This window comes from Heptranchias perlo, chromosome 8, assembly GCF_035084215.1.
Source record: "Heptranchias perlo isolate sHepPer1 chromosome 8, sHepPer1.hap1, whole genome shotgun sequence".
NCBI classification, from domain to species: Eukaryota; Metazoa; Chordata; class Chondrichthyes; order Hexanchiformes; family Hexanchidae; genus Heptranchias; species Heptranchias perlo.
In genome coordinates this window covers 62,732,896-62,757,167 of record NC_090332.1, presented here as the reverse complement: position 1 = coordinate 62,757,167, position 24,272 = coordinate 62,732,896, and the positions used below count along the sequence as shown (strand labels likewise).

The following is a 24,272-nucleotide window of genomic DNA, read 5'->3' as shown; positions in this document are numbered from 1 at the left end:
ACTCATGTTAGTGTGAGATCAGTGATAGACTCGTGTTAGTGTGAGATCAGTGATAGACTCATGTTAGTGTGAGATCAGTGATAGACTCATGTTAGTGTGAGATCAGTGATAGACTCGTGTTAGTGTGAGATCAGTGATAGACTCATGTTAGTGTGAGATCAGCGATGGACTCGTGTTAGTGTGAGATCAGTGATAGACTCATGTTAGTGTGAGATCAGTGATAGACTCGTGTTAGTGTGAGATCAGCGATAGACTCGTGTTAGTGTGAGATCAGCGATAGACTCATGTTAGTGTGAGATCAGTGATAGACTCGTGTTAGTGTGAGATCAGTGATAGACTCATGTTAGTGTGAGATCAGTGATAGATTCGTGTTAGTGTGAGATCAGTGATAGACTCATGTTAGTGTGAGATCAGTGATAGACTCATGTTAGTGTGAGATCAGTGATAGACTCGTGTTAGTGTGAGATCAGTGATAGACTCGTGTTAGTGTGAGATCAGCGATAGACTCATGTTAGTGTGAGATCAGAGATAGACTCGTGTTAGTGTGAGATCAGTGATAGACTCGTGTTAGTGTGAGATCAGAGATAGACTCATGTTAGTGTGAGATCAGCGATAGACTCATGTTAGTGTGAGATCAGCGATAGACTCGTGTTAGTGTGAGATCAGTGATAGACTCGTGTTAGTGTGAGATCAGCGATAGACTCGTGTTAGTGTGAGATCAGTGATAGACTCATGTTAGTGTGAGATCAGTGATAGACTCATGTTAGTGTGAGATCAGTGATAGACTCATGTTAGTGTGAGATCAGCGATAGACTCGTGTTGGTGTGAGATCAGCGATAGACTCGTGTTGGTGTGAGATCAGGATAGACTCGTGTTAGTGTGAGATCAGCGATAGACTCGTGTTAGTGTGAGATCAGTGATAGACTCGTGTTAGTGTGAGATCAGCGATAGACTCGTGTTAGTGTGAGATCAGTGATCGACTCGTGTTAGTGTGAGATCAGTGATAGACTCATGTTAGTGTGAGATCAGTGATAGACTCATGTTAGTGTGAGATCAGCGATAGACTCGTGTTGGTGTGAGATCAGCGATAGACTCGTGTTAGTGTGAGATCAGGATAGACTCGTGTTAGTGTGAGATCAGCGATAGACTCGTGTTAGTGTGAGATCAGTGATAGACACGTGTTAGTGTGAGATCAGCGATAGACTCGTGTTAGTGTGAGATCGGTGATAGACTCGTGTTAGTGTGAGATCAGCGATCGACTCGTGTTAGTGTGAGATCAGCGATAGACTCGTGTTAGTGTGAGATCAGCGATAGACTCGTGTTAGTGTGAGATCAGCGATAGACTCGTGTTAGTGTGAGATCAGTGATAGACTCGTGTTAGTGTGAGATCAGTGATAGACTCATGTTAGTGTGAGATCAGTGATAGACTCATGTTAGTGTGAGATCAGCGATAGACTCGTGTTAGTGTGAGATCAGCGATAGACTCATGTTAGTGTGAGATCAGCGATAGACTCGTGTTAGTGTGAGATCAGCGATAGACTCATGTTAGTGTGAGATCAGTGATAGACTCGTGTTAGTGTGAGATCAGTGATAGACTCATGTTAGTGTGAGATCAGTGATAGACTCGTGTTAGTGTGAGATCAGTGATAGACTCCTGTTAGTGTGAGATCAGTGATAGACTCATGTTAGTGTGAGATCAGTGATAGACTCGTGTTAGTGTGAGATCAGTGATAGACTCATGTTAGTGTGAGATCAGTGATAGACTCATGTTAGTGTGAGATCAGTGATAGACTCGTGTTAGTGTGAGATCAGTGATAGACTCGTGTTAGTGTGAGATCAGCGATAGACTCGTGTTAGTGTGAGATCAGTGATAGACTCGTGTTAGTGTGAGATCAGTGATAGACTCATGTTAGTGTGAGATCAGTGATAGACTCGTGTTAGTGTGAGATCAGTGATAGACTCGTGTTAGTGTGAGATCAGTGATAGACTCGTGTTAGTGTGAGATCAGTGATAGACTCGTGTTTGTGTGAGATCAGTGATAGACTCGTGTTAGTGTGAGATCAGCGATAGACTCATGTTAGTGTGAGATCAGAGATAGACTCGTGTTAGTGTGAGATCAGTGATAGACTCGTGTTAGTGTGAGATCAGAGATAGACTCATGTTAGTGTGAGATCAGCGATAGACTCATGTTAGTGTGAGATCAGCGATAGACTCGTGTTAGTGTGAGATCAGTGATAGACTCGTGTTAGTGTGAGATCAGCGATAGACTCGTGTTAGTGTGAGATCAGTGATAGACTCATGTTAGTGTGAGATCAGTGATAGACTCATGTTAGTGTGAGATCAGCGATAGACTCGTGTTGGTGTGAGATCAGCGATAGACTCGTGTTGGTGTGAGATCAGGATAGACTCGTGTTGGTGTGAGATCAGGATAGACTCGTGTTAGTGTGAGATCAGTGATAGACTCGTGTTAGTGTGAGATCAGCGATAGACTCGTGTTAGTGTGAGATCGGTGATCGACTCGTGTTAGTGTGAGATCAGTGATCGACTCGTGTTAGTGTGAGATCAGTGATAGACTCATGTTAGTGTGAGATCAGTGATAGACTCGTGTTAGTGTGAGATCAGCGATAGACTCGTGTTAGTGTGAGATCCGTGATAGACACGTGTTAGTGTGAGATCAGCGATAGACTCGTGTTAGTGTGAGATCGGTGATAGACTCGTGTTAGTGTGAGATCAGTGATCGACTCGTGTTAGTGTGAGATCAGCGATAGACTCGTGTTAGTGTGAGATCAGCGATAGACTCGTGTTAGTGTGAGATCAGTGATCGACTCGTGTTAGTGTGAGATCAGCGATAGACTCGTGTTAGTGTGAGATCAGTGATAGACTCGTGTTAGTGTGAGATCAGCGATAGACTCATGTTAGTGTGAGATCAGTGATAGACTCGTGTTAGTGTGAGATCAGTGATAGACTCGTGTTAGTGTGAGATCAGTGATAGACTCGTGTTAGTGTGAGATCAGTGATAGACTCATGTTAGTGTGAGATCAGTGATAGACTCGTGTTAGTGTGAGATCAGTGATAGACTCATGTTAGTGTGAGATCAGCGATAGACTCGTGTTAGTGTGAGATCAGTGATAGACTCATGTTAGTGTGAGATCAGCGATAGACTCGTGTTAGTGTGAGATCAGCGATAGACTCATGTTAGTGTGAGATCAGTGATAGACTCGTGTTAGTGTGAGATCAGTGATAGACTCATGTTAGTGTGAGATCAGTGATAGACTCGTGTTAGTGTGAGATCAGTGATAGACTCATGTTAGTGTGAGATCAGTGATAGACTCATGTTAGTGTGAGATCAGTGATAGACTCGTGTTAGTGTGAGATCAGTGATAGACTCGTGTTAGTGTGAGATCAGTGATAGACTCATGTTAGTGTGAGATCAGTGATAGACTCGTGTTAGTGTGAGATCAGTGATAGACTCATGTTAGTGTGAGATCAGCGATAGACTCGTGTTAGTGTGAGATCAGTGATAGACTCATGTTAGTGTGAGATCAGTGATAGACTCATGTTAGTGTGAGATCAGCGATAGACTCGTGTTAGTGTGAGATCAGCGATAGACTCATGTTAGTGTGAGATCAGTGATAGACTCGTGTTAGTGTGAGATCAGTGATAGACTCATGTTAGTGTGAGATCAGTGATAGACTCGTGTTAGTGTGAGATCAGTGATAGACTCATGTTAGTGTGAGATCAGTGATAGACTCATGTTAGTGTGAGATCAGTGATAGACTCGTGTTAGTGTGAGATCAGTGATAGACTTGTGTTAGTGTGAGATCAGTGATAGACTCGTGTTAGTGTGAGATCAGTGATAGACTCGTGTTAGTGTGAGATCAGTGATAGACTCATGTTAGTGTGAGATCAGCGATAGACTCATGTTAGTGTGAGATCAGAGATAGACTCGTGTTAGTGTGAGATCAGTGATAGACTCGTGTTAGTGTGAGATCAGAGATAGACTCATGTTAGTGTGAGATCAGCGATAGACTCGTGTTAGTGTGAGATCAGCAATAGACTCGTGTTAGTCTGAGATCAGTGATAGACTCACATTAGTGTGAGATCAGAGATAGACTCATGTTAGTGTGAGATCAGCGATAGACTCGTGTTAGTGTGAGATCAGCGATAGACTCATGTTAGTGTGAGATCAGGATAGACTCGTGTTAGTGTGAGATCAGTGATAGACTCATGTTAGTGTGAGATCAGCGATAGACTCGTGTTAGTGTGAGATCAGTGATAGACTCATGTTAGTGTGAGATCAGTGATAGACTCATGTTAGTGTGAGATCAGTGATAGACTCGTGTTAGTGTGAGATCAGGATAGACTCGTGTTAGTGTGAGATCAGGATAGACTCGTGTTAGTGTGAGATCAGGATAGACTCCTGTTAGTGTTCTTCCAACATGCACGGAGTCTCCTGCCACTGCGAGCTGCCCTCGAGGCTTTGGCAGGGAGGAGATTGTCGTCCACCTCCTGATGGACTGCCCCTTCGCGCAGAGGGTATGGAGGGAGATGCGTTGAAATTTGTCCCAGTTAGAATCATAGAATGGTTACAGCACGGAAGGAGGCCATTCAGCCCATCGAGTCCATGCCAGCTCTATGCAAGAGCAATCCAGCTGGTCCCACTCCCCCGCCCTATCCCCGTAGCCTTGCAAATTTTTTCCTTTCAAGTACTTATCCAATTTTGTTTTGAAAGCCATGATTGAATCTGCCTCCACCATCCACTCGGGCAGTGCAGTCCAAATCCTAACCACTCGCTTGTAAAAAAGGTTTTCCTCATATCACCTTTGGTTCTTTTGCCAATCACCTTTAATCTATGTCCTCTGGTTCTTGACCCTTCCACCAATGGGAACAGTTTCTCTCTATCCACTCTGTCTAGACCCTTCATGATTTTGAATACCTCCATCATATATCCTCTCAACCTTCTCTGCTCTAAAGAGAACAACCCCAGCTTCTCCAGTCTATCCATGTAACTAAAGTCCCTCATCTCTGGAACCATTCTAGTAAATTTCTTCTGCACCCTCTCTAAGGCCTTCACATCTTTCCTAAAGTGCGGTGCTCAGAACTGGACACAATACTCCAGTTGTGGCCAAACCAATGTTTTATAAAGGTTCATCATGACTTCCTTGCTTTTTGTACTCTATGCCTCTTTTTTCAAGCCCAGGATCCCGTCTGCTTTTTTAACTGCTTTCTCAACCTGCCCCGCCACCTTCAATGATTTGTGTATATATACCCCCAGATCTCTCTGTTCCTGTACCCCTTTTAGAATTGTGCCCTTTAGTTTATATTGCCTCTCCTCATTCTTCCGACCAAAACGTATCACCTCGCATTTTTCTGCATTAAATTTCATCTGCCATGTGTCCGCCCATGCCACCAGCCTGTCTATATCCTCTTGAAGTCTATCACTAGCCTCCTCACTGTTCACTTCCAAGTTTTGTGTCATCAACAAATTTTGAAATTGTGCCCTGTACACCCAAGTGCAAGTCATTAATATATATCAAAAAAAGCAGTGGTCCCAGCACCGACCCCTGGGGAACATCACTGTACACCTCGCTCCAGTTTGAAAAACAACCGTTCATCACTACTCTCTGCTTCCTGTTACTCAGCCAATTCTGTATCCATGCTGCTTCTGCCCCTTTTATTCCATGGGCTTCAACCTTGATGACAATGTTCATCCCCAACAGTTCGGTAACACAGGACGCTGTGCTCTACGGGCTATTCCCTGGGACACACACCGAGACAGATATCAACTGCGGCTGGAAGACCATCAACTCGGTGAAGGAGGTCCTTTGGTCCGCCCGAAACCTGCTGGTCTTCCAGCTGAAAGAAGCGTCCATGACCGAGTGTTGCCGACTGGCACACTCCAAGGTCCAGAAGTACGTGCTGTGGGACGCACTGAAGCAACGTACGACCTACGCAAAGGCTCCATGGGGAAAGGCCACCGTGTAAGGCCATCACACCTTGTATTGTACAGCATGTATTATAAGATATGTACTGTGTTTAAATTGTAATAATGAGATCATAGTGTTTATGATCTGCACTGTATTGCTTTGAACTGTTTTGCTTGAAATTGTGTCTTTTTACTTGAACTGTGTGTGAACTGTGTGTATCTTTAAAATTTATGAAATGAAGTATATTTTGAAATTTTAAAAAAAGTGTGAGATCAGTGATAGACTCATGTTAGTGTGAGATCAGTGATAGACTCATGTTAGTGTGAGATCAGTGATAGACTCATGTTAGTGTGAGATCAGTGATAGACTCATGTTAGTTTGAGATCAGTGATAGACTCATGTTAGTGTGAGATCAGTGATAGATTCTTGTTAGTTTGAGATCAGTGATAGACTTATGTTATGATGTGGAGATGCCGGTGATGGACTGGGGTGGACAAATGTAAGGAATCTTACACCACCAGGTTATAGTCCAACAGTTTTATTTGAAAATCACAAGCTTTCGGAGGCTTTCTCCTTCATCAGGTGAGTGTGGAATTCCTTGAAGGTTACCGCGTATATAGTCAGAGAACAATGCCTGGTATTGTTCTCTGACTATATACGCGGTAACCTTCAAGGAATTCCACACTCACCTGACGAAGGAGAAAGCCTCCGAAAGCTTGTGATTTTCAAATAAAACTGTTGGACTATAACCTGGTGTTGTAAGATTCCTTACATTAGACTCATGTTAGTGTGAGATCAGTGATAGACTCATGTTAGTGTGAGATAGTGATAGACTCTTCTTAGTGTGAGATTAGTGATAGACTCATGTTAGTGAAAGGTCAGTGTTGGATCAACCACCAGAATATTTTAGCGCAAGGACAATAAGGCCCTGTCTTCCTGGGAGCACTGAAGCATGTACCATATTTTAATGGCAGTAAAGTCAAATTTTGTCCACGGTGCACGATAGGAATGTATGGAGAAGGAGGCAGAACTTGGCAGTCCCATTGTGTAAATAAATTGAGATTGTGGAGCTGGAGTCTGGAAATTTGTTTTGGCTCCAGCTGGCAGTTTCATTGCCTTTTCCATTCGAGAATCTTGACTTCCGATTGGTATAATGTAATCCGTGTGGCTAACCAAAGGAGGTACCCACCCTTTTTTGGCTGGTCTCCCTGGCACCGCTCCCCATTCTTCTGAGTCAAACAAGTTTGAAGTAAGAACTGTGTTACAAATAATGAATTATCTTTCGTTGTAAATAACATTATGCCTAGCCACTACAAACAAAGGACACAGAAACCCAAATAGAACTGGTGCTTCAATCTCAGTGCTCCCAAGCGTGTAATTTGTTGTCTATTATCTCCTGGGCTTTAACCATGATTTTGTTTGCCAAACATAGAATTAAACCTGTGCCAATTGGTCCTGTTGGTCATTGCTATAATAAAGTAAACTTCCTGCCCAACATCTCTTGGCTACTGCTATCCTTGATTGTCGCACTGCACCAGTGACCCAGGCCCTGACTAGATGGACATTCCCCATGGTCCTAGCCTCACTGACTGACTGACTTGGGCCACAATATCTGAGCTCAGTATCGAAGTACCTCACAAATATCTTCATCTTAAAGGAGGAGAGAGAGGTGGAGAGGCGGAGAGGTTTAGGGGGGGAGTTCCAGAGCTTAGGGCTTAGGCAACTGAAGGCACATCCGCCAATGGTGGAGCGATGAAAATCGGGAATGCGCAAGAGGCCAAAATTGGAGAAGCGCAGAGATCTTGGAGATTGTAGGGCTGGAGGAGGTTACAGAGATAGGGAGGGATGAGGCCATGGAGGGATCTGAAAACAAGGATGAAAATCTTTAAATCGAGGCATTGCCTGACCGGGAGCCAATGTAGGTCAGCGAGCACAGGGGTGAACAAACCCATCAGTTCAAAATCTTATTTAATAGTTTAAACTGTGTAAAATGCTGATAAATAATAAAGCTGTTTATTTTTTCATACTTTTTTCTACCACTTGTGCTCGTGTTCTTTCACTATTGGGCCTCACTCTTCTCTGCCAAAACTGCCCACTAGTTTAGGATCATCCTGGAGAGCAAAGATAACCTCCAACTTATATTCTCCATTAACCATCTCCAACCCCCCCTTTCCTCCCAAGTTCTTGAACGTGTTGCCCCACCCAAATCCGTGCCCATCCTTACCACAACTCCATGTTTGACTCTCTCTAATCAGGTTTCCACCCCGTCACAGCACTGAAACAGCCCTAATCACAAATGACATCCTCTGTGACTGTGATCGTGGCGCACTGTCCCTCCTTATCTTTCTCGACCTCTCTGCAGCCTTCGACATGATAGTCCACACCATCCTCCTCAGGACCTCTCCTGTGTTTTCCAGCTCAGCGGGACTTCCCTTACTTGGTTTCACTGTTAACTATCTGATCATAACCAGAGCTTTTCCAGAAATGGCTTCTCCTGTTGCCCCCATACAGTCCCCTTCAGAGTCACCCAAAAATCTACCCTTGGCCCCCTCCTCTTCTTTATCTCCCTGATTTACATATAGTTCTTTGGTAACACCATCTGAAGACACCCAGCTCTACCTCTCCACCACTACCTCCACTACCTCTGTGTTGTCCAACTGCTTGTCCAACATGAGCCGCAATTTCCTCCAGCTAAAGATTGTGAAGACCGAAGCCATCGTCTTCAGGCCCTGCCATAAATTCCGTACACTTGCCACCATTTCCATCCCCTTCCCTGGCCACTGTCTCAGGTTGAACCAGACTGTTCGCAACCTCAGCGTCCTATTTGACTCCATATCCTCTCCATCACAAAAACCGACTACTTCTATCAACTTCTATCTCGCGATATAAATGCAAGTTTTTGTTGTTGTTTGGACACTTTCTGCCTGGTTTGCCATGTGATGTGGGCAGTGCACTCTGGGTAATGTAGTTCTACAAGAGAGGGACAGCTACAACTCCCATGATGCATCTTTTCTCTCTCACACAACTTGCGAACAAGGGGCAGAGCCCTCATCACCCACCCAACCCAACTGAAGGATCCTTGTCTGCCCGATTGTCAGGTGATGTGGGTATTACAGTGTAATCCTGGTATTATGGTTGCACAAGAGAAGGACAATAACTACAGCCTTAAAATTCCTTGGACTCTCTGCTGCTGTGCTGCCAAACTTCACTGCAAATACAGCAAAAACCCCGTTTTACACGCGTTATGGAAGCGCAGGGCAAAAAATCCGAGGAAACTTATGGTCTACAACCCTGTCAAAAGGATTAACTTGTATCTTTGACCTGAGCCTCCAGTAGGAATCAAAACTCAAATCCAGAGCCAAGTATAAAAGACTTGCATCACTGACCTTGCATTTATATATTTCTTTTATTTTTGTATTAATTTCTTCATCTTCCTTTCCATCGCTGAGTTTTTTAGCAAATGCACCTTACAATAAGTCCAGGAGGCTAGGATACATGAGATCAAAGTAAACTGCATGCATTAAAGTTGTGTTTATTAATTAAAATGTGACCTGATTTGAAATGATTTGATTGGGAGACTTGTAAATCTTTGAGCGATGTTGGTAAACAGATACAGATGCTTCATTTTAATCTTGTTGGAACACCAGGCGTTATTCTAGTGGATTATTATTTAGCAGCAAGCTCGATTTCTCTGAAACAGGAGACTGAATATTATATTTGATTTGATTTTGCCCCTCTGATTTAATAAAATTACACGTTAAAGCGAGACTTTCAAAAAAATGACAAACAGAAAAAAAAACTCTTTGACCATGATGTGGATTGGCGGAGATCACATTTGTAAATGATTGTCAACAGCAGAATAAAGCAATCGAGTTGTTTTGTGTTTGGTAGAAAGATGTATATTTGTGGTTTTCTAGTTGTATATTAAAGGAGTGGTGATGGTTTGATTACTGTCTGTGTCTTAGAATTGCTGGAGCGTTCCGATTTAACTTGCTCTGCGGATGGTTCCTGTTCTTTCTCGTTCTCTCTCTTCCTCTTCTTCCCATTTCTTCCTGATTGATTCAACTGACGAAGGGGATAATCTCCGAAAGCTTGTGATTTTAAAATAAAATTGTTGGACTATAACCTGGTGTTGTAAGATTCCTGACATTTGTCCCATTTCTTCAGACAGGATTTAATGAGAGCAGATTCACAGTCAATAGAAAGTGAGGGTGTTGCACAGTACGACAAGAAACCGGTATCATTTATTCATCAGGGGACTTCATTTCTGTTTCTTCCTGTCATTCTATACTTCTCATACTTTGAAAACTGACGGTACTGAGTGAACTTCCTTTTTCTTTCTATATTGTTTGATCAGACGAAAGCAAAAATTGTCTTTCTTATTTCCCACGATCAAAAGAAAGAACTTGCAGCATTGTGACATGTTGCTCGTTTCTTCCTGAAAATTGCAATAGTTTCTTCCCAGTGACACTCCCCTTTTTAACATGGCTGTTGTAATAGGCTTTCCCATACCAATAATCGTGGTCACGGCTGATCCCCACAGGTCGGAGGGTCATCATTAAGATATTTTCACAATAAGTATCTCCTTATAAGGACTCAGCAGTTGTAAACTAGGTGAAACTGAGGGTGTGACTCCAGCCATCTCTGAAGTAAAATGATTTACAAAAATAATAAAATCAGTGGTGTAGTGATGAAGACCATTTCCCCCAGTGCCCCCCGACCCTCCATTGAAAGTAAATCCTGTACTTTCAACACGTCTATCCTCCATCTTTATGTAAGGAGTCGCACAACACCAGGTTATAGTCCAACATCTTTATGTACTTAAAGTGATGGAATGAGAGGTGTACCTACAGCTTCAGTTACAAGCCATATCCCACTGCACTTGCAATGTAAGAACTTGTTTTCACATGTCACAGGTTTACATTCAGGAGCGTTTTTCTATTGCCATCTTTTTTCTGCAGCCTTGTCAGATTTTCTGAAACCCTTTTGCTCATTTTCTAGCTTGGCGCACATATCCTTTTCATTCTGTAACCCGCAAGGCCGATAATGTGACCGCGCACAGCGCCACTGGCCCTGTGCAGGTGCGGTGTGTACCCATGCATGTGAGCTGACCTCGCCAGATGACGCTGGGTCAGCTCATGTGCATAAAGTGCTCTTGCCAGGACCACAGTGTTGGGTGTTAACTGCCAGCAAAGGGCTGCTGGATGGCCGGCAATTTTGTAGCATCGGAAGAAAGGGCACAGAAGAGGAAGTGGCACAAGGGGGCAGGAGGAGCACCAGGCAAGAGCAGCAGGGATATCAGAATTATTTTTTTCTGAAGGTGGCCTCCCCTTCAGCACCTGTTCCAAAGAGAGGCCGTGCCACAGAGGCTCAGATGCTCCAGCTGTTTAATGAGCAGCTGCCTACTGTACATGAAGGTCAGAGTCCTAACAAACCAGACGCAGGCTTTGAGATCCTTTGCAGCCGCCACAAGCATTCGGGTGCACTGGGCGGCTCCAGCACACCTTGGCCTTCGGCTTCCTTGCCCAATAATATGGGGCACCCACATTGTATTATGTTGTTCTCATGTTTTATTTTTTTTTAAATAGAATAGATTTACATATAATTTCACAGCACAGAAACAGGCCATTCCGCCCATCTGGCCTATGCCAGTGTTTAAACTCCACGCAAGCCTCCTCCCACCTTACTTTATCTCACCCTGTCAACATATCCTTCTATTCCTTTCTTCCTCATGTACTTATCGAGCTTCCCCTTTAATGTATCAATGCTAGTCACCTCAGCCACTCCATGTAGTAGCGAGTTCCACATTCTAACCACTCTCTGGGTAAAGATGTTTCTCCTGAACTCCTTATTGGATTTATTAGTGACTATCTTATATTTATAACCTCCAGTTTTGGACTCCCCACAAGTGGAAACATCTCTAAATCTACCCTATTGAACCACTTCATAATTTTAAAGACCTCTATCAGGTCACCCCTCAACCTTCTCTTTACTGGAGAAAAGGGCCCCAGCCTGTTCAGTCTTTCCTTATTGTTACAACCTCTCAGTTCTGGTATCATTTGTGTAAATTTTTTTTGCACCTCCTCCAGTGCCTCTATTTTAGAATCCTCAATAATCCATCATCAAATTGTGCAATAGTAACTCGATTTACCACAACATGTAGGCAACATTCAGCAGCAGCAGCCATGGTTACCATCTACCTCTTCAGACTGACCTCACCAGCCTGGTTCTAACTGGCTGATGTTAATTGAACCATCCGTACTACCTGGTATCAAAGAAATGTTTCTGAATTCTCAGGCTCCGACTGATAATATCTCCGCAACTAGGGGACGCCCTGTACTGTAGGCCTTGGCCCTTTGCTGAGGCCTCTCACTAAACCCTTGTTTGATTGTTGAATTCACACATTTGATGTGGCCTCAGGAGTTAGTTTCATGGCACCAGTGTGTCGACAAAACTATCAGTTGTTGGCCTAGTATTATTTGGTTTGGCTGGGACACCACTTTACATGGCCACAGTTCTGTGGGGGGAAACAATACCTTCTAATCTGTTATTGTAACTGCGGGGGGAATTTTAACTCCCTTCGCCTGGTGGACTTCCTGTTCTTTTTCTGCCCAGTGGCCATTTTGACGCCGCTTGTTTTCTTGGGTGTTTGAGGCGCCTGCCTGCCTCAGGCGGGAATCCTCGTGATTACATGTAAATCGGGGTCTTCTGATGTCATTGGGACCCTGGTGCAATTTTAACAGCCTGCTGAGCGAAGCGTCCACAGCTCGGGCGCTCCGCTCACTAAAACCTGGTGAACACCCAGCAGAGGCGCCCTGTCAGGAACGTTTAAAACTTATCTTTGTGGGGCTTGGCGGAGCAGGAGGGCTTCTCCTGTCCTCGGTACCTGGCCACGCAAAACCCTCATGACTTCCCATCCCCCTTCCCCCCCCCCCAGACTCACCTCACAGGCCCAAAGCCAGTGAGCTGCCTCTGGACGCCCAAGAGGGCAGCTGGCCGGCGGAATGTTAATGCGGCCCGGCCATTAAAATGGACCAGGGCCTCTCACTACAGGTCCCGGGTGGGTGGCCCACAGATCTCACTGACTTTCCATCCAGGAGTTAAAAAACCCCCTTCATACATGTGTGTGTGTCCTCTAGATCTTTGGTCAAGTGGAATAACCTACTTGTATCTATATTATCTATTTCTTCCAACAGTTTTCCACTTTTAGACCGCTGACCGATCCAGGAACATTCCTGATTCCTTGAGCTGACAATCAAAGAATCTTACAGCACAGAAGGAGGCTATTTGGCCCATTATGTCTGTGCCAGCTGTTTGAAAGAGCTATCCAATCAGTCCCACTCCCCTGCTTTTTCCCCATAATCCTGACAAGTTTTGTAAGTTAACAGCTCACGCACTATGCTGAAACAAACTCGTGGCCGAAGCTACAGCAAACAGTCTCCTGAGTACAGCAGGATTGATTCTCCATCAACATGCAGTGAGTAGAGGATAGCTACATAATACAAACTATTTCCATAAAATCAATGCCAGAGATTGACTGGAAAATTAACCAATCGTCTCCATTCTGGCCGGGACTTTTGGTGTCACTGTATGTAGCCTATTTTATTTTCATTGCAGTTTCCTCTGTTTGCTAATAACTGAAAGGTCGGCATACGGTTTAAAGGGATTCCCTCCTCCTTCCCCATTTATACTGACTTTCACTAACATTAGCAAATTCAGCAAAGTATACAGTCTGGAGAAAAGAAAAGTTAGAACGAAACTGAATCCAGTTGTAGGAACAGAACGGTTTTGATTCCCTGAATGGGTTTGTATTTTGTTTTTAACGGTGTAACGTGACTGCTGTTCATTCTGTAGGCTCTGGGGAATCATGAATTTGACAATGGAGTGGACGGCCTCTTGCACCCCTTTCTTCAGAATGTTTCTTTCCCAGTGCTGAGCGCTAATATAAAAACAGATCAACAGCTATCACCAAGCATCTCTGGCTACTATGAGCCTTATAAGATCCTAACCGTCGATGGACAGAGGATTGGTTTGGTTGGATACACCAGCAAGGAGACCCCGATGCTCTCAGACCCAGGTGAGTACTAATTGAAGCCGAGATTCACTGTGTTGCGGAACTTTGAAACGGCCACCAAATGTTTATTTTTGATTCCAGGCCCACATCTAATCTTCGAGGATGAGATTGAAGCCGTGCAGCGAGAAGTCGACAAACTCACAACCCTGAGGGTTAACAAGATAATCGCCCTGGGTCATTCAGGCTTCGAGACGGACAAACAAATTGCAAGGAAAGTGAGGGGAGTTGATGTTGTAGTGGGAGGACACACCAACACTTTTCTTTACACAGGTAACTTCTCAACCAACTCTCTCCGTCAGTCACGACTTAATCCCTCGATTCCACCACTATCTCTGATTTGCCACACTTCTTGTCTAATACCCCGTACTGGACGAGCAAAAATTTCCTCCAACTAAATCTTGGGAAGACCGAAGCTATTGTCTTTGGTCCCCGCCACAAACTCTGTTCCCTCTCCCTGGCCACTGTCTGAGGCTGAACCAGACCGTTTGCAACCTTGGCGTCCTATTTGACCCTGAGATGAGCTTCTGACCACATATCCTCTCTATCACCAAGAACATCACCCGTTTCTGCCCCTGCTTCAGCCCCTCTTCTGCTGAAACCCTCATTCATCCCTTTGTTACCTCTAGACTTGACTGATACAATGCTCTCCTGGCTGGCCTCCCATCTTCCACCCTCCATAAATTTGAGCTCATCCAAAACTCTGCTGCCCGTATCCTAACTCGCACCAAGTCCCATTCACCCATCACCCCTGTGCTCGCTGACCTACATTGGCTCCCGGTCCGGCAACTCCTCGATTTTAAAATTCTCATCCTTGTTTTCAAATCCCTCCTTGGCCGCGCCCCTCCCTATGTCTGTAACCTCCTCCAGCCCTACAACCCTCCAAGATCTCTGCTCTCCTCCAATTCTTGCTTCTTGCCCATCCCCGATTTTATTGCTCCACCATCGGCAGCCGTGCCTTCAGCTGCCTAGGCCCTAAGCTCTGGAATTCCTCTCCGCCTCTCTAACTCTTTCTCCTCCTTTAAGATGCTCCTTAAAACCTACCTCTTTGACCAAGCTTTTGGTCACCTGTTCTAATACCTCCTTATGTGGCTCGGTATCAAATTTTGTTTGATAATCGCTCCTGTGAAGTGCCTTGGGACATTTTACTACATTAAAGGCACTATATAAATGCATCTTGTTGTTGTTTATCATATAACCTTACAGCAGCGAAGTTGGCCATTCGGCCCATTGTGCCTGTGCCAGCTCTTTGAAGGAACTACCAATTAGTCCCACTCCCCTGCTCTTTCCCCAAAGCCCTGCAATTTTTTCCTTTTCAAGCATTTATCCAATTTCCTTTTGAGAGTTACTACTGAATCTGCTTCTACCACCCTTTCAGGCAGTACATTCCAGATCATAACAACTCGCTGCGTAAAAAAATCCCTGCGCATGCACAAGAGTCTTCAAATTACACGTTTCAGGCAGCGCGCTGTCCAATTACACCTCCCCTTTCTCTGCGATCTCAGCACAGTTCAGCACTCGGCGAAATGTCGTGGTCATCAGACCCAGAGTGAACAAGAGCGCTTTATGTTACAGGGGCAATTCTTTGACCCCGCATTCACAGCGGGCAATCTTGCCCACAGGGAGCAGTTGGTGGAAATTTAGGGACGCACGGTCAGAAAATCATGCGCCCTGCTTCTGAATTTCCAATGTGTGACCCGGTGGGCGGGAGGGATGGGTGGAGGTGAGGTGCCCTGCCAGGACCATAAAGTCAGATCATTCCCCCTGAGATGTGCAGTGGTCAGCTTTGAGTTTTTTTCAATTATGAGTGTCACAGATGGAAGTGAGTGCTGGGTGCCGTTAATGTGAGTTCTTCATCTCTGCGCTTTGGAGTTTAGTGTTGAATCAATATCACTTTCATTTTGTTTCTAAATCTCTTTTAGATAAGTTGCCAGTAACTGAGGAGATGAGTATCAGCATTAGGAAAGACAGGCAAATCTCCCCACCTCAGTCATTCATCGAATCATAGAACTTTTTAATACTGAAGGAGACCATTCACTTTTCTGACTGTGAGAGATCTGTTTAATCATTCCCATTCCATAAGACCATAAGACCATAAGAGATAGGAACAGGAGTAGGTCATTTGGCCCCTCGAGCCTACTCCGCCATTTAATGAGATCATGGCTGATCTGATTTTTACCTCAACTCCACTTTCCCACCCTTTCTCCATATTCTTAGACTCCCTTGCTGATCAAAAATTTGTCTAACTCAGCCTTGAATGTATTCAATGACTCAGCCTCCACAGCTTTTTTGGGTAAAGAATTTCAAAGATTCACGACCCTATGGGAGAAGAAATTCCTCCCAATTTCCGTCTTAAACGGGCGACCCCTTATTCTGAGACTATGCCCCCTAGTTTTAGATTCTCCCATGAGGGGTAACATCCTCTCAGCATCTACCCTATCGAGTCCCCTCAGAATTTTGTATATTTCAATAAGATCTCCTCTCATTCTTCTAAACTCCAATTAGTATAGACCCAACCTGTTCAATCTTTCCTCATAAGACAACTCTTCCATACCCGGAATCAACCTAGTGAACCTTCTCTGAACTGCCTCCAATGCAATTATATCCTTCCTTAAATAAGGGCACCAGAACTGTACGCAGTACTCCAGGTGTGGTCTCACCAGCACCCTGTACAGTTGTAGCATGACTTCCCTGCTTTTATACTCCATCCCCCTAGAAATAAAGGCCAATATTCCGTTTGCCTTCTGGACTACCTACTGCACCTATTTTTATTAGTTCATGGGATGTGGGCATCGCTGGCAAGGCCGGCATTTATTGCCCATCCCTAATTGCCCTTGAGAAGGTGGTGGTGAGCCGCCTTCTTGAAGCGCTGCAGTCCGTGTGGTGAAGGTTCTCCCACAGTGCTGTTAGGAAGGGAGTTCCAGGATTTTGACCCAGCGACGATGAAGGAACGGCAATATATTTCCAAGTCGGGATGGTGTGTGATTTGGAGGGGAACGTGCAGGTGATGTTGTTCCCATGTGCCTGCTGCTCTTGTCCTTCTAGGTGGTAGAGGTCGCGGGTTTGGGAGGAGCTGTCAAAGAAGCCTTGGTGAGTTGCTGCAGTGCATCCTGTGGATGGTACACATTGCAGCCACTGTGCGCCGGTGGTGAAGGGAGTGAATGTTTAGGGTGGTGGATGGGGTGCAAATCAAGCGGGCTGCTTTGTCCTGGATGGTGTCGAGCTTCTTGAGTGTTGTTGACTTTTTGTGTTTCATGTACGAAGACACCCAGATCACTCTGTACCACAGCATTTTGTAGTATTTCTCCATTCAAATAATATTTTGCGTTTTTATTTTTTCTCCTAAAGTGGATGACTTCACATTTTCCCACGTTATATTCCATCTGTCAAATTTTTGCCCATTCGCTTAACCTGTCAGTATCCCTTTGCAGACACTTTGTGTCCTCATCGCAACTTGCTTTTCCACCTATCTTTGTATCATCAGCAAACTTGGCCACAAGACACTCTGTTCCTTCATCCAAGTCATTGATATATATTGTAAATAGTTGAGGCCCCAGCACTGATCCCTGCGGCACCCCACTAGTTACAGATTGCCATTTTGAAAATGACCCTTTTATCCCGACTCGTTGTTTTCTGTTAGTTAGCCAATGCTCTATCCATGCCAGTATATTACCCCCAACACCATGAGCTCTTATCTTGTGCAGTAATCTTTTATGTGGCACCTTATCGAATGCCTTTTGGAAATCCAAATATACTGCATCCATTGGTTCCCCTTTATCCACCCTGCCCGTTACTTCCTCAAAGAACTCTAATAAATTTGTCAGACATGATTTCCCCTTCATAAAACCATGTTGACTCTCCTTGATTGTATTATGAGTCTCCAAATGTCCTGCTACTACTTCCTTAATAATGGATTCTAGCATTTTCCCAATGACAGATGTTAGGCTAACTGGTCTATAGTTACCTGCTTTCTGTCTCACTCCCTTCTTGAATAGGGGTGTTACGTTTGCGGTTTTCCAATCCGCTGGGACCTTTCCAGAATCTAGTGAATTCTGGAAGATTACAACCAATGCATCCACTATCTCTGTAGCCACTTCCTTTAAGACCCTCGGATGCATGCCATCAGGTCCAGGGGACTTATCAGCCTTTAGACCCATTAGTTTACCTCGTACTTTTTCTCTAGTGATAGTGATTGTTTTTAGTTCCTCCCTCCCCTTTGTCCCTTGATTTTCTACTATTATTGGAATGTTATTAGTGTCTTCTACTGTGAAGACAGATACAAAATATGTGTTCAATTCCTCTGCCATTTCCTTGTTTTCCATTATTATTTCCCCAGTCTCATCCTCTAAGGGACCAATGTTTACTTTAGCTACCCTCTTCCTTTTTATCTACTTGTAGAAGCTTTTACTGTCAGTTTTTATATTTCTTGCTAGTTTACTCTCATAATTTATTTTCTCCCTCTTTATTATTCTTTTAGTCATCCTTTGCTGGTTTTTAAAGTTTTCCCAATCTTCGGGCTTACCAGTAATCTTTGCCATGTTGTATACTTTTTCTTTTAACCTGATACCATCCTTGACTTCCTTGGTTAACCATGGTTGGTTCACCCTTTTTGTGGAGTCTTTCCGCCTCACAGGGATATATTTTTGTTGCGAGTCATAAAATATCTTTTTAAATGTTTGCCATTGCTTATCCACCATCATACCATCTAATCTGTTTACCCAGTCCACTTTAGCCAATTCCGCACTCATTCCTTTATAATTGCCCTTATTTAAGTTTAATACAGTAGTTTCAGACCCAAGATCCTCACTCTCAAACTGGATGTGAAATTCTATCATGTTATGATCAATGCTTCCCAAGGGATCCTTTACTTTGAGATTATTAATTAATCCTGTTTCGTTACCCATTACCATTCTCCTGCCTTTTCCCCACACCCATTTCATTTTTTCTTCTCCAAATATTTATTCACTTCATTTTTAAAAATCACTATGAGTTCTGCCCCCACCACTGTTTCTGGTACCACATTTTATGCGCTGCATAAAATAAATTCTCCAAACCGCTTGCTTCATTTTTGACGATGATCATAAATTTATACCTTCTGGTTACTGACTCACCAACCAATGCAAATGGTTTTTCATGGTTTATCTTATCTAAACTCCTTACAATTCTTAACCTTCTTTGTTCTAATGAAAAATCACCTGATTGCCTCCTCCCCCCGGACTTACCTGGTGTCCTCAGGCAGCCTCCCAGCCAACTGAACGCATTGCCCGCTGCGGCCGATAAGTTGCCTCTGGGCCGTAACTGGTGCCCGCAGCTCACCAGTAATACGCAAATGAGGCCAGTGGACCAAATTCCCTTGGTCCTGCCATCAATCGCCACACCTACATTGCGCTCGAATTTGGCTGCGATCCAATTTCTAGCCAAAGGCCTTGAGGTTCTCTAACCTTTATCGTGTTATCCACACTTCAGTGCCTTTCTTTGGTCGGCCGGATGTCTGACACGCACGATACCCATCACCATCTCTAATCGTGGGCAAAACTGTGGCAGATGGAGTCCAATGTGGGCAATTGTGAGGTCATCCACTTTGGACCTCAGAAAGATAGATCAGAATATTTTCGAAATGGCGAGAAGCGAGGAACTGTGGAGGAGCAGAGAGATACAGAAATCATCAAAAGCTAGTGGACAGGTACAAAAAAATCATTTAAAAGGCTAATGGAATGTTGGCCTTTATCTAAAGAAGGCTGGAACACAAAGGGGTGGAAGTTATGTTACAGCTGTACAGAGCTCTGGTTAGATCCCATCTGGAGTACTGCATTCAGTTCTGGGCACGACACCTCAGGAAGGATATATTGGCCTTGGAGTGGGTGCAGCACAGATTCACCAGAATGATATCTGGACTAAAAGGATTAAATTATGATGACAGATTGCATAAACTTAGTGTAGAAGATTATCGGGTGATCTAATTGAGGTGTTTATGATGATAGAGGCATCATAACAGAGTAAACAGAGAGAAACTATTTTCTCTGATGGGGGAGTCCAGAACAAAGGGGGCATAACGGTAAAATTAGAGCTAGCCCGTTCAGGGGTGATGTCAGAAAGCACTTCTTCACACAGAAGGTAGTGGAAATCTGGAACTCTCTCCCCCAAAAAGCTGTTGAGCCTGGGGGTCAATTGAAAATTTCAAAACTGAGATTGATAGGTAAGAGTATTAAGGGTTACGGAACCCGGGCACGTCAATGAAATTAAGATACAGATCAGCTTTTTTAAAAATTCATTCATGGGATGTGGGCGTCGCTGGCGAGGCCGGCATTTATTGCCCATCCCTACTTGCCCTTGAGAAGGTGGTGGTGAGCCGCCTTCTTGAACAGCTGCAGACCGAGTGGTGAAGGTTCTCCCACAGTGTTGTTAGGAAGGGAGTTCCAGGATTTGACCCAACAACGATGAAGGAACGGCGATATATTTCCAAGTCGGGATGGTGTGTGACTTGGAGGGGAACGTGCAGGTGGTGTTGTCCCCATGTACCTGCTGCTCTTGTCCTTCTAGATGGTAGAGGTCGCGGGTTTGGGAGGTGCTGTCGAAGAAGCCTTGGCGAGTTGCTGCAGTGCATCCTGTGGATGGTACACACTGCAGCCACTGTGCGCCGGTGGTGAAGGGAGTGAATGTTTAGGGTGGTGGATGGGGTGCCAATCAAGCGGGCTGCTTTGTCCTGGATGGTGTCGAGCTTCTTAAGTGTTGTTGGAGCTGCACTCATCCAGGCAAGTGGAGAGTATTCCATCACACTCCTGACTTGTTCCTTGTAGATGGTGGAAAGGCTTTCGGGAGTCAGGAGGTGAGTCACTCACCGCAGAACACCCAGCCTCTGACCTGCTCTTGTAGCCACAGTATTTATATGGCTGGTCCAGTTAAGTTTCTGGTCAATGGTGACCCCCAGGATGTTGATGGTCGGTGATTCGGCGATGGTTGAATGTCAAGGGGAGATGGTTAGACTCTCTCTTCTTGGAGATGGTCATTGCCTGGCACTTGTCTGACGCGAATGTTACTTGCCACTTATCAGCCCAAGCCTGGATGTTGTCCAGGTCTTGCTGCATGTGGGCTCGGACTGCTTCATTATATGAGGGGTTGCGAATGGAACTGAACACTGTGCAATCATCAGCAAACATCCCCATTTCTGACCTTATGATGGAGGGAAGGTCATTGATGAAGCAGCTGAAGATGGTTGGGCCTAGGACACTGCCCTAAGGAACTCCTGCTGCAATGTCCTGGGGCTGCAATGATCATCAGTGAACATCCCCATTTCTGACCTTATGATGGGGGGAAGTTCATTGATGAAGCAGCTGGGAACAGCTTCTCTCTATCTACTCTGTGTAGACCCTTCATGATTTTAAATACCTCCTTTAAATCTCCTCACAACCGTCTCTGTTCAAAGGAGAACAACACCAGCTTCTCCAGTCTATCCATGTAACTAAAGTCCCTCATTCCTGGAATCATTCTAGGAAATCTCCTCTGCACCCTCTCTAAGGCCTTCACATCTTTCCTAAAGTGCGGTGCCTAGAACTGGACACAATACTCCAGTTGTGGTCGAACCAGTGTTTTATAAAGGTTCATCACGACTTCCTTGCTTTTGTACTCTATGCCTCTATTTATAAAGCCCAGGATCCCGTATGCTTTTTTAACCGCGTTCTCAACCTGCCCTGTCACTTTCAACAATTTGTGTACATATACCCCCAGATCTCTCTGTTCCTGTACCCCTTTTAGAATTGTGACCTCTAGTTTATATTGCCTCTCCTCGTTCTTCCTACCAAAATGTATCACTTTACCTTTTTCTGCGTTAAATTTCATCTGCCATGTGTCTGCCCATTCCACCAGTCTGTCTATATCCTCTTGAACTCAATCACTAGCCTCCTCATTGTTCACTACACTTCCAAGTTTTGTGTCATCTGCAAATTTGGAAATTGTGCCCTGTACACCCAAGTCCAAGTCATTAATATATATCAAGAAAAGCAGTGGTCCTACTACTAACCCCTGGGGAACACCACTGAACACCTCCCTCCAATCCGAGAAACAACCGTTCACCACTACTCTCTGCTTCCTGTTACTTAGCCAATTTTGTATCCATGCTGCTACTGCCCCCTTTATCTCATGGGCTTCAATCTTGATGATAAGCCTATTATACGGCACTTTATCAAACGCCTTTTGAAAGAATTTATTATCCTTATACCCTTTTTTTGAACAAGGGTGTAACATTTGCAATTCTCCAGTCCTCTGGCACCACCCCCATATCTAAGGATGATTGGAAGATTATGTTCAGTACCTCCGCAATTTCCACCCTTACTTCCTTCAGCAACCTAGGATGCATCCCATCCGGACCTATGACTTTCACTGTGATTTTGGCAACATCTTCTTCCTTGGTAAAGGCAGATGCATAGTATTTATTTAGTACCTCAGCAATGCCCTCTGCCTCCATGTGTAGATTTCCTTTTGGTCCCTAATCAGTCCCACCCCTCCTCTTACTACCCGTTTTCTGTTTATATGCCTATAGGAGACTTTTGAATTCCCTTTCATGTTAGCCACCAGTCTATTCTCGTACTCTCTCTTTGCTCCTCTTATTTCCTTTTTCACTTCTCCTCTGTACTTTCTATATTCAGCCTGGTTCTCACATGCATTATCAACCTGACATCTGTCATACGCCCCTTTTTTCTGCTTCATCTTACTATCTCTTTCATCATCCAGGGAGCTCTGGCTTTGGTTGCCCTACCTTTCCCCCTCGTGAGAATGTACCTAGACTGTACCCAAACCATCTCCTCGTTAAAGGCTGCCCATCGTTCGATTATGATTGGGTATTTTTACTCTAGATTGCTCCTTGTCCTTTTCCATAGCTATTCTAAACCTTATGATACTATGATCCCTGTTCCCTAAATGTTCCCCCACTGACACTTGCTCCACTTGGCCCACTTCATTTCCCAGAACCAGATCCAGCAATGCCTCCTTCCTCATTGGGCCGGAAATGTACTGATCAAGAAAGTTCTCCTAAACACACTTCATAAATTCCTCCCCCTCTTTGCCCTTTACACTATTACTAGCCCAGTCTATATTAGGATAGTTGAAGTCCCCCATTATCTCCACTGTTTGGCTCTTGCACCTCTCTGTAATTTCCCTGCAGATTTGCTCCTCTATATCCTTCCCTCCAGTTGGTGGCCTACCCCCAGTAGTGTAATGGCACCTCTATTGTTCCTTAACGCTAAACAAATAGATTCTGTCCTTGACCCCTCCAGGATATCCTCACTCTCCAGCACTGCAATATTCTCCTTAATCAATACTGCCACCCTCACTCCTTTCTTTCTTTCCTTCCCTATCTTTCCTGAACACCTTGTATCCAGGAATATTTAGTATCCAATCCTGCCCTATTTTGAACCAGGTCTCCGTTATCGCAATGACATCATATTCCCCTGTGGCTATTTGCACCTGCAGCTCACCAACCTTGTTAACTACGCTTCGTGCATTTACACACTTGCAATGTAAACCTATCTTAGACCTGCTTGTATTCTCCCTTAGTCTGATCCCATCTAATACTGTACTATTACTCACTCTAGTGCTATCTGCCTCTCCCAATCCTATGAGTACCTTGTTTCTCCTTTCCAATGCTACATCCTGGTGCCCATCCCCCTGCCAAATTAGTTTAAACCATAGAACTAGTGAACTTCCAGTGAAGACATTGATCCAGTGAAGACATTGGTCCCAGCTCTGTTGAGGTGCAACCCGTCCGCCCTGTACAGGTCCCACTTCCCCCAGAACTGGTCCTAGTGCCCCAGGAATCTAAAGCCCTCTGTCCTGCACCATCTCTCCAGCCACGCAGTCGTCTGCTGTATCCTCCTATTTCTATACTCACTAGCGGAGATTACTACCTTTTGAGGCCCTGCTTATTAATCTCTTTCCTAACGCCCTAAAATCTGCCTGCAGGACCTCATCCCTCTTTCTACCTATGTCGTTGGTACCGATATGGACCACGACCTCTGGCAGTTCACCCTCTCCCCACCCCCCCCAGAATGTTCTGCAGCCGCTCAGTGACATCCTTGACCCTGGCACCAGGGAGGCAACACACCATCCTGGAATCACATCTGCGGCTGCAGAAACGCCTGTCTGCTCCCCTAACTATTGAATCCCCTATCACTATCGCTCTCCTGACCTTTCTCCTCCGCCCCCCCCCGCCCAATACAGCTGGGCCACCCATGGTGCTCTGGTCTTGGCTCTGGCTGCGCTCCCTAGAGGAACCCTCTCCC

At 44.7% G+C, this 24,272-nt stretch overlaps 1 protein-coding gene across 1 annotated transcript in view; it reads left to right on the top strand.

Annotated features, from left to right (window-relative positions):
- The window catches only part of LOC137324644 (5'-nucleotidase-like), a 62,678-nt gene that overhangs the window by 13,042 nt on the left and 25,364 nt on the right, over positions 1-24,272 (top strand). The window contains exons 2-3 of the mRNA XM_067989187.1: positions 13,782-14,004; positions 14,083-14,271. Coding sequence (XP_067845288.1) covers positions 13,782-14,004; positions 14,083-14,271 — 412 coding nt within the window. The remainder of the gene's footprint in view (positions 1-13,781; positions 14,005-14,082; positions 14,272-24,272) is intronic.